Source organism: Drosophila ficusphila, unplaced genomic scaffold, assembly GCF_018152265.1.
Source record: "Drosophila ficusphila isolate 14025-0441.05 unplaced genomic scaffold, ASM1815226v1 contig_441, whole genome shotgun sequence".
Taxonomy (NCBI): domain Eukaryota; kingdom Metazoa; phylum Arthropoda; class Insecta; order Diptera; family Drosophilidae; genus Drosophila; species Drosophila ficusphila.
In genome coordinates this window covers 1-11466 of record NW_025064358.1, presented here as the reverse complement: position 1 = coordinate 11466, position 11466 = coordinate 1, and the positions used below count along the sequence as shown (strand labels likewise).

Here is an 11466-nt window from a genome sequence, read left to right as displayed (position 1 = left end):
ATAGGAAAACAAAGCAAACAGCAAGCAATGAATTTACGTTAAGATTTGAAATTAAAGATTGGATTTAGGCTGCGGCAAGACCAAACAAACGTTTTTTATAAAAAATGACGTTTTTGGCATACATTTTGACCCTCTTTCGTCCTATAAAATAAGTTCTATTTGAAAATAAAAAAAATCCTTCGTTCAAATACGAGAAAAACATGTCTTAAAGAAGTGTGCAAAAGGAGAAGTCGATCGATGCAATAGTTTTCGAAAAAATTTGACTACCGGCTTTGAAAAAGTGGTTTCGAGAAAAAGGCGTTCAAAGTTTCAAACCCTTTGAAACACTCTGGAAAACCAGTGCTTTAAATTTCCCCCATTCCTACAGTTTTCCTCCGATCGACTTGAAATTTTTGGACAACATTCACTACACTTTTTACTATTATATAAAAAATTTTGAAAAAAATGAATTTTTTAAAAGGTCAGGGGTAGGATAACCCCTTAAAGGGGCTGATCAGCTGTTTTGGCGTGGCTAGGATAGTTTTCGCCGAGCAGATGATTTCCTCTCAGCGCTGAACTCTCAATTCTATGGCTATAAGCTATTGGATGAGTCTCCAAAGCGCAAAAAAGCCGCTGGTGGAAGGCAGCCGAAGGGGAGCACCCCGCAGCCCCACGCAGTTGACCAGAAGGTTCCCACTGAGGAGCAGCCGAAAACCGCAACAAATCCTCAAATGTTGCTAAGATCGGCAGCAAAAAAATATTCGGATCATTCCGATCAATCCTCAGTGGAGAGCGTTCAGACCGGCACGCCCAGCTTATCCGATTCGTCTGCACTGGTCATACAACCAGTGGTTCCACCGGATGGTGTGGTGGTAAAAGAGTTCGAAGCTAAAATCAAAAAATAAAAAAAAGGCCCGTGGGAATAAAACATCCTTCGAGTGGCCAGACCACTAAACCTGCATCTACATCTTCCTCTTCCTCAAAAAACTAACACCAAGCCTTCTTCTTTCCTATCAAAATGCAAGGGGCTTGCGTAGCAAGCTAACTAAATTGCATTCTGATAGCTTTTCTTTTGCATCCCATATTATTGTGTTTACAGAAACGTGGTTAAAGTCGGAGATCCTTAACTCCGAAGTTTTTCCAGGTATCTACACAATATACAGGCATGACCGGCCTTTCAAGCGGGGTGGTGGAGTATTAATTGCGGTTGAGTCCACCCTCACTTCGGAGGAGGTGCTTTTATATTTATATTTTCAATTTTTTAATTTACCACAAATCAAAAATTTAATTTGTATGATAACTTTAAGTTTCAACCCCAAACAAAACCTCATCAAAAAACACCTGTGCGCATGTCATTGCTCAACTTTACTCTTATTGGACTTAGAAAATCCAGAAGCTTTACAAATTCCAATCAGGGACTGTAACGGTTATAATTAAAAAAGCAAAAAAGTACAAAATAAAAGTTATTTCTTAATTTTTACGTTAAAAAATTGGTTTTTAATACTTAACATACATTTTAATAATAAAAAATTAGTAATAATTATTAAATATACATTTTTATATAAAAATTACGCAATAACTATTATTTTTATTTTTTATTATTACTATGCCCCTTAAAAGGTGGCATAGATATTTTTGTGCATAATTTATGCACCTTAACCGAAAACAATCAAAAAAGTAACTTAAACAAAGATTTTGTTAAATTTTGTCGCACAGTGTAATGGGTGTTTTTTTTCGAGGTATAGCACTTTAAGTTTAAGAACCAGTAATAGTCAAGATGGCGGCCGATTGAAAAGCTGTCAAGTGATCATTTCGAAAACAATGGTTCTGTGCGGAAAACGTATCGCGTCAATTTTATCGGCGACAAAATCGTCCATCAGATCAGTTCATTCGATAAACTATGAAACGTTTTCGCACCACGTTTACTCCTACAGAATGAGCCTATCCGCTATCGAGCACAGGAATTGGATCGGTGTCCATCCACTTTATGGAAGATTTTGGGGAAGTGTCTTGGTTCACGTGCTTTAAAAAACAATTTCGTGCAAGAATTGATGCCGAACAACCATCAAGTAAGGTAAGATTCGTTAAAAGGGCCCAAAACGAGATGGCCGTTGTTCCCGATTTTTATAAGCGAATTATGTTTAGCAATGAAGCCCCTTGTGGTTGAATGGCTACGTTAACAAACAAAACTGCTGCATTTGGAGAGAAGCTAAACCTCTAGTGTGTGTCGACACACCGTTACATCCAGAAAAACTGGCTGGCATTGCACAGTGGTCCGGATGCTGCCATAAATCCAATTTTTTAATAGTCCTGGATTTAAAAATTTTTAATTCTAATAAATTCTTGAATATTTGAACTATGGTTCCCCAAAGTATTAGCTTGTTTTAATTCCGTTTACATAAAAATTTTTAATCTTAAAAGTGAGAAGTGACGAAAATCCAATAAAAATATAATATAATTTTTTTTCTATTTACTAACATTTCTACGATACAATTTTTTTTTAACAGTTCATTATTACTGTAAACTATATTATCAATAAAAATTTGTATCAATATGTATTGTTGTATTGATGGGATTCTCATTTAATTAGCAAAAAATTGTTTTTTTTTTTAAATAATTTTTTTTGAATCGAATATTTTTAGCCTTCCATCAGCTCCCAACCAGAAACCATATAGGTAATATTAGTACACATCTGTACTACAATACCCAATTTAAAACTTTTGCGCAAACGCAAATGCGAACATTTTTTCCACACCTGTGTCCGAAATTAATCACCAGCCTTATCAGCAGCGAAAGCGAAAAAAACAAAAGTCAGTGATTTTATCTTCCCTAGTTCTACTTTGCGCTCATTCTCAGATAGTGATTCTCAGTGAGCAGATATTTAAAAATAAAAAATAAAAAAATCCAAAAAAAAAAAAAAAATAAAAAAACAAAAATTCAAATTAAAAAAATAAAAAAAATTAAAAGAAACATAAAAAAAATTTTTTTTTAATTTAAAAAATTAAAAAAAAAGTAAAAAAAAAAGGAGAGTCTAAATTTACCGTAAACCTCCACGTGGTACTCTCTGGGGTCGTGAAAAATGAGATAATATATTCACCAGCTATTTACGGAAGTCACAACTGCCATATTCGAACGCCAGTTTGAATTTTGAAATTTCCACTTCATACTTGAAATCAGCGACCCCCAAAACCCCCGAGTACAAATTTTGAAGTCTCTACGTTGAGTTTTTGATTTATGACCACTTTTTCCATATAGCCGGACCACTGTGCATTGGTCCGTACTTCTTTAAAAACGATGTTGACCATTGACTGTAACCAATAGTTATCGGTATAGAGCCCTTATTACTAACTTTTTTATTCATAAATTGAACATCCCTAATGTCCATGTGCCACCTAATTTCAAATTTTGGACCGGTGAATTGGCCTCCAAGACCTTGTGATTTAACACCTATACTTTCTGTGGGGCTATCTAAAGTCATTGGATAAGCGGAATTGGAAGGAAACATTCGCCATGTTATTGCCGATATACGCCCGCAGAAAAAGCTATCGAAAATTGGGCCTCCAGATTGGAGTAATGTAATGTGGGGAATATTGTTTTGATTTGGGATGAGATAATCAAAGAAAGCTAAAGGATAGAATCGTCATGCGAACTGAGGTCCTAATATCAACTGTTTTAGGTGAAACGACTTGATCATTTTACAGTGAGGAAAATGTAGCTGGAGACAAAACTGTTTTCTTTTTTAACCCAATGTTCCGATTTCAGTTCGTCTGACCTAGAATAGTTAAAAAATACTCCATATACCCACAATAACTACTAAGTTGCATCATTGTATCATTGTTCGGCGATCACTCCTATTCAGACACTGGTGGGTTTTCCCACCCAGATGGATGAAATTTTAACTATAATTGTTAGATTTAACTATAATTTTGCGACCATGGTCACATAATTTTAATTTTTTTAGAATTTTTATTTTATAATTTCCGAACCGGTTTTTATACCCTTGCAGAGCAAAAGGGTATTATAATTTCAGTCAGAAGTTTGCAACGCAGTGAAGGAGACACCTTAGACCCCATAAAGTATATATATTCTTGATCAGCATCACGATTAGAGTCCAAATCCGTCTGTACGTCTGTCCGTCTGTCTGTCTGTCCGTCTGTCCGTCTGTCCTCCTGTCGGTTTCTATGTAAACTAGTCTCACAGTTTTAAAGCTATCTTGCTGAAACTTTCCCAAAAGTTGTGTAGCTATTGCACGTAGTATATAAGTCGGATCGGGCCGGATCGGCCGACTATATCGGATAGCTCCAATACAAGAGAATGAAATAAAAAAATCTTACGCCGTTATTTTTTATCAGATTGACTTAATTTCTTCCATATGGCGTTTTCTAACTACTATTGAATTTCGGATTAAATTTTATCAAATTCGGACAACTCTATCATATGGCTGCCATAGGAAAGATCGAAAAATATATATAAAGGGTTTTTCAATAGGTGCGCTTCAACTTTTTTCCGATAGGGACGGCGAACGACGCCATGTTTTTTCTTGTTGTCTTGACATATGAAACTTCATTAGTATACATTTCATCATGGAACGCTATACACTTGAACAGCGATTGCAAATTGTGCAAATTTTTTATCAAAATAATCGTTCTGTTGCTGCTACTTCAAGAGCATTACAGCCATTTTACGGTCCATTTAACAAGCCAGGCCGTTCGACAATCGACCGTCTATTGGCAAAATTTGAGTCTACGTTTTCACTACATAATGTTCCGGTGCCCGTGAGAGCAAGAAGTGCTCGAAGTGATGAAAACATCGCAGCCGCCAGCGCTTCAGTTCAAGAAGACGCGAATGTGTCGCTCACACGACGTTCGCAACAATTGGGCCTTTCTGTGACGTCATTGTGGCGAATTTTGCGCAAAGATCTTGGCTTACATCCTCTAGACTATTTTCTTTGGGGTTACGCAAAGTCATTGGTCTATGCCAATAAGCATCGACGTTGCAAGAGATCAGAGCCAATATTGAACGCGAAATTGCTGGAATTTTGACCGATTTATGCGAAAAAGTGGTTGAAAATTGGGTTCAACGATTGGACTTCGTAAAACGTGCACGCGGTGGTCATGCGAAAGAAATCGAGTTTCATAATTAAATGTATATGTTCAAATTCGATAATAAAAAAAAGTTAGTTGAAAAGTCAAACCGTTTGTGTTTTATTAAAAAAAAAGTTGAAGCGCTCCTATTGAAAAACCCTTTAGAATTAATGGAAATAAATTGATAACAACTTTTTTTTTATCCCACGAGCATGATTTTTTAAATATCAAGTTTTTTAACAACCCTTATATTGAGAAAAAAGTTTCATAAAAATCGGACAGCTATATCTTATAGCTACCATAGGAAAGATCGAAAAATCTATATAGAAATAACGGAATATAAAGTTTTCTAACAACTCTTGAATTACGAATTAAATTTGATCAAAATCGAACAACTATATCATATAGCTCCCATATGATCTATAGTCGAAAATATGGAAAATGAACAGAAAAATCGTCTTAGCTTCGATGTTGTTTAGCCTTTATGCATTTTGTTCGACATATTTGATGACTGCAAGGGTATATAAGCTTCGGCTTGCCGAAGCTAGCTTCCTTTCTTGTTATGTTTCAAACTACTGATAAAGTGATCTTTTTTTCTATAAAATATTAACAGATTATCAACCTATCAAAATTAGTTCTCGGCTCTGTAGAAAATTTGGTTCAAACTAGTCCTTCCATCACTTATTTCAATAAAATTGATGAGTTTTGTACAACATTGTATACTGAATTAAAATTATCTTCAAAACAAATCGCTTGGATCTCGCTAAATAGGTAAGTCAAAATATAGACATAAAATGAATTAGTAATTCATTAACATGCAAACCGCAAAAAAAACACCAATAAAAATAATAATAAGTAGTTTCATACATGTATTTTTTAGTTTATTAATTTTAGATGAAACTTGCAGAAAGGAAGTAGTATTGTTTACCTTCATAACGTAATAAAATAAAACATCTTACAGGTTAAAGAATTTAAAAAATTTTTATGCCCTTGCAGAGCAAAGGGTATTTTAATTTAGGCCAGAAGTTTGCAACGCAGTGAAGGGGACACCTCAGACCCCATAAAATACATATATTCTTGATCAGCATTATGATCTAAATCGAAATACGTCTGTAAGTCTGTCCGTCTGTCGGTTTCTACGCAAACTAGAGGTTGGGGTTACGGTTTAAAATTTTTTTTTCCATTTTTTTTAAATTTTTTTTTTCTTAAAGACCAATATGTTAAGAATAATTCTCTCTTGACTTTCAAGGCGAACGGGCGTGTTTTTTTGTGCGCTCCGAATTTTTATTTGTTTTTGCTAAAGCCACCGGTGGGTTTAAATCAATTCATTAAAATTTCGGCTTTTAAACCAATATAATTTTAAACTCCGTTCGCTTCACGAGTGAATCTGTTTTTTGACTGGGTTCCATTTCTATAAATAAATATTAATTTTTCTTTTGCTTTTTGTTTTTTTGATCTGTGTCTTGCATTTCTCTCTATCCGTAGTGTTGTTTTTGTTGTTGTTAGTGCAAGCTAACAGCGCTGTGTTCTCCCGCTTTCGCTCTCTCACAAAACCTAAAGTTCCAAGCGTGCAGGCTGCGCTCTTGCGGTACTTTTAACTGCTCGCTTGAAAGTTTTTGTTTTGTTTTTTTTTCATACAGTGGTAAGAAGCTAATAATTATGGAACTAAACGGCCGAACAAGTGATGACCTAGCTAAGGGTCCAAACCTGAAGTGCTTGTGTGATACATTACTTGGGGTTGCGAACGAAATGAAATCGTTCATGCGCCAAACCAAAGGTGGCTTAAGGGGTTATCCTACCCTGGAGGCCCAAAAAAGGCCTATTTTCGTGAATTTTTTTCAAAGCTCCTGGGATTTTCTTACAATTTTTGTTTATTGAATATGAATATATAATGCTTCAACTATAATTTGTAAAATTTTGAAAAGAAAATATTAAAAAATGAGCGAGTGAGAATGCCTGAAAGTTGACTCCATCAAAAATAGTGCCCTGGCGGTAGTCAAATTTTCTCCGCTTCATCTGAAATTAAAAATCCAAAATTTTTCTCTAAGTGTATGTGTCTGACTCGTGTTTGAACGAAGGATTTTTTTTTTATTAAAAATTGAATTTTTTATAACGTTGTTGGGTCAATGAGCTTTTTCACCAACCATTACCTTGTCGGTGCCCAAATAAAATAATCCGCACAAATTTCTCTTAAATAATGCACTTATTTATTTCAATGGCACCAAGGCCTTAAATTTACAGAGTTATTGTTTATGTAGGTTTGAATTAAGAATTAGGCAGGCAGACCGATTTGTCTGTGCCTTTTAACTAGCCGAAAGTATGATGGGCAGGCAGACCGATTTGTCTGTGCCGTTTTAGTCGCGAAAAGCTATTTAGCAGGCAGACCGATTTGTCTGTGCTTTAGACGAAACTATGTATATAAGCCGAGAGTTGGCAGGCGATCAGCGATCGTGCCTTGTGCAAACGAGTATCAAAATCGAATTAGGTTGAACTGAAGCTTGCCGTGGACAAGGCCAGGAAGCGATAAGCAAAAAAATGCAAAAAAGGGAGTTAGAAATGACAATTAAAACAGTGTTGCCGCGCAGGGCAAATAGCAAAACAAAGCAAACAGCAAGCAATGAATTTACGTTAAGATTTGAAATTAAAGATTGGATTTAGGCTGCGGCAAGACCAAACATCCTCCCCCCGTTGAAAGACCAGGGCTTTCAACCAGATCCAGGTTCGGCAGCACGCACAACTTGCGTACAGCCCTTCGAGTGATTCGAGCCACACGAGCAACTCCATCGGATCCAGGCACCAATTCCATGATGCTGGCTAACGGCCATTGAGGCGGATGCAAAGTGGAGACGAACTCGTCGATTTGTAGTGCAGGTTTGGGAGTGCGCCACCTATGTCGTTGCTGCCAACATTGAAGACGCATGTAAGCGAGCAACGCTCGCGGGCCAGAATGCATGCTCTTCCGATGCAAGTCCAGTGTAGGATGCTGCGCATTGCGATTCTCGAGACGAAACGCTGGGCTGGCGAACCAAAGGGCAGGTTCCAGAAGCTCTCTCGGGGAAGTTTCTCTTGTCAAGATGTCGGCTGGATTGCAGTCAGCCGGAACGTAGCGCCAACTCATGCCACTGGATAACTCTTGAAGTATAGATATTTGATTAGTAACAAATACTTGAAAGCGTGAATGTTCATAGCTTATCGATGATAAAGCTTCAGCAGAATCCGACCAGCAATAATACGGGCAATCGAAGAGAAGTTGGACCAGTAACAAGGTAGCGTAGAACTCCAATTTGAAAACCATGAGAGTCTTCCAAGGCGCCACACGAGACTTTGAATAAAGTAGATGCGCCTGTCGTTTGCCATCAGCTGTTGGATCCAACGCAGGTTGAAGAAACGCCTTTTGCTGGGTACGACCCATGCCAGATAGCAACTTCCGCCATGACGTGTTGAGTCCCTGGGGAACGCACTCATCGTAAACCTGAGCGGTTGTGGACAACACCATCCCTTTGCTTGACTTTGGAGAGACCTGTATGGAAGAAAAAGAAGAACGAAAAACATCCGCTGCAGGGTTTCAGGCAAGACCCAGTGTCTTGGTAATGTTGCTGCCATCGTCAAACTTCAGGAGTGTTCTTTTTTCGAGTCAGGAGTTTGATATCGAACGTCGTTGTTTCCGAGGACCTCTTGTGTTGATTGCCCTCCTATGATCAGATCGTCAGCGTCATCCATGCGAGCAGCAACCAATTCCCGATGCACAGCTTGATCCTGTAATCCAGTTGCCTCTGTAGAAGAAGATCCACCTCCTGTTACGATCCAACCAAGCCTCGAATTCTGTAATAGGGGTAACCCAGCAGCCAACTTAATCTGCCCTACAGATAATAATTCGAAAAACATGCTTGCGCCAATGAAAAGATCTATGCGGTGAGATTTGTAAAATTCAGGATCGGCCAACTGAATACTGGAGGGAATTTTCCAGCCATCGGGCTTAACATTCGAACTGGGTTGATTTTCGGTTATCGCTGGAGCAACAAGCGCAGTTAGGCATGCGGAGTTATTGGAGGCATGCGACTTGAACTTGAGACAAACGGACGCTCCTTCACAGTCAAATCGAGCATCTCCAAGACCAGCAACTGTTACTGTAGACTTTGTTTTTGGCAATTCCAACTGGTGAGCAAGTCGGGAGGTCACAACGTGGACTTGTGATCCCGAGTCTAGCAGCGTGCGGCATGGGATCCAGGCACCTGATCGACTTTGTATGCTTATGGCTGCAGTTGGAAGAAAAACACTATCGGAATCCAAATTCTGAGCCAGCAAAGAGATAGAGGGGCTAGAGGCGATTGCGTTCGGCGTACTTAGTTCCGCCACGGGAGCTCGCTGAACATCGGTTGAAGGCTGAGAGCCAGGGTGCAAAAGGCTATGATGCTTAGACCCGCAAACTCGACAGCAGCCTGACCGACAATTGCGCATTTGATGTCCTTTCTTCAGGCAATTGAAACACAGTGCCAAGTCCCTTGCCTTTAGAATACGCTCTTGTGTCGACAGATTGGCGAATTGACCACAGCTATAGATGGAGTGACTACTACTGTCACACGCAACACATGCATGTCCCGAAGTGTTGGTGGCGACTAAGATACTTCTGCTGCGAGTGATTCCTGATGGTGAACAATTCGAATACAAAGCTGCGGTGTGCTCTATGTTCTCGAGTTTTCGACAACGCTTTGACAAGAAAGTAGTGAAATGATCAATCGAAGGAATTTCATCGATCGCCGCAGACTCCTCCCAATTGGCCTGAGTTTTGCTATCCAACCTTTGCAGTAGAACATGGACAAGAACACAGTTTGCTATTTGGTCAACAGAACCCATAGACTGGAGAGCACGTAGATTTGCGTTTATTTTGTCGGACATTTCTCGCAGCTTCGTGGCACACTGCATGTCGACCTTGGGGAGACTCAAAATTGCGTTAATGTGGGATTGGAAAATGAGACGCTTGTTATTGAACCGGTTGTTCAATAATTCCCAGGCCACCGCATAATTAATCTCGCAAATCTCCAATGACCGAACTGTGTCCAAGGCGGCACCCTTCAAGCAAGACTTGAGATGCTGCAGCTTCTCAATGTTGGAAAGCTCAACATCGTTGTCGATAATGGCCTTGAACATCGACTGAAAATCCGCAAATTCGGTATAGCCTCCAGAGAAATCAGGCAGTCTCAATTCGGGTAAATGAGATCTCCTTGCCGCTGACATGGAATGGAAATCCATGGAGGGCTCTGGCCTGAGTGTGGAGCTACGAATTGCCGGACCTTTTCGCTTACCCAATTCTCGATTCAACCTTATTTTTGTTGAGATGATAAGCTCCTCGAAGTCATCGCGCACCACACTACCAATTTCATTAAAGTCCAGCTCCTCAAGTCTGTCATGGATCTGGAAAAAGGCAGTCTTGATCTCGTCCAGGCGTTGAACATGGAATTCCAATTTCTCCTCGCTCATTTCCTGGAGCTTGTCGGCAGTCAGAGTCTTCTCAATCGCTTTAGCTTTAGAAAGCATTGAGCCAGCCTTCAATTTGTAATACGTTGCTCCCGCAACTGGAGCAGCAAGCGTTGTGTCCATTGACATGTTGTTTACTTTGGTTGTTATAGTTTTTAGAATTCGTCACTTGCACACCGATCAAGACCCACTGTGCAATGATTAGCGCCAAAATTGTGCGTCTATTTGAATATATATATACTGGGGGAAGCTGGGGCACAAAGAGGAAACGAAAATGCGCGGGGGCGGGTGTGTGCGAGGGTCTAACGGAGTTACAGCTTGCGCTTATGTGCACAGAGCTAACGAGAGTATGTACATATATGCGCGATCACTAACTTTTAACCGAACGAAAATAATAAAATTATTTGTTTGGTTGCACTTTAGTTTTAGATGGTTCGAATTTCTATTGTTTCACGATCACGTCGGGGTCACCAAAATGTTGGGTCAATGAGCTTTTTCACCAACCATTACCTTGTCGGTGCCCAAATAAAATAATCCGCACAAATTTCTCTTAAATAATGCACTTATTTATTTCAATGGCACCAAGGCCTTAAATTTACAGAGTTATTGTTTATGTAGGTTTGAATTAAGAATTAGGCAGGCAGACCGATTTGTCTGTGCCTTTTAACTAGCCGAAAGTATGATGGGCAGGCAGACCGATTTGTCTGTGCCGTTTTAGTCGCGAAAAGCTATTTAGCAGGCAGACCGATTTGTCTGTGCTTTAGACGAAACTATGTATATAAGCCGAGAGTTGGCAGGCGATCAGCGATCGTGCCTTGTGCAAACGAGTATCAAAATCGAATTAGGTTGAACTGAAGCTTGCCGTGGACAAGGCCAGGAAGCGATAAGCAAAAAAATGCAAAAAAGGGAGTTAGAAATGACAATTAAA

The 11466-nt window shown here is 39.1% G+C and overlaps 1 protein-coding gene across 1 annotated transcript; it reads right to left on the bottom strand.

Moving 5' to 3' along the window:
- Positions 1 to 8675: 8675 nt before the first annotated feature.
- Positions 8676 to 10667, bottom strand: LOC122320273. The gene has a single exon (XM_043208420.1). The coding sequence runs from the start codon at positions 10665 to 10667 to the stop codon at positions 8676 to 8678; it is 1992 nt and encodes a 663-aa protein (XP_043064355.1).
- Positions 10668 to 11466: the final 799 nt, after the last annotated feature.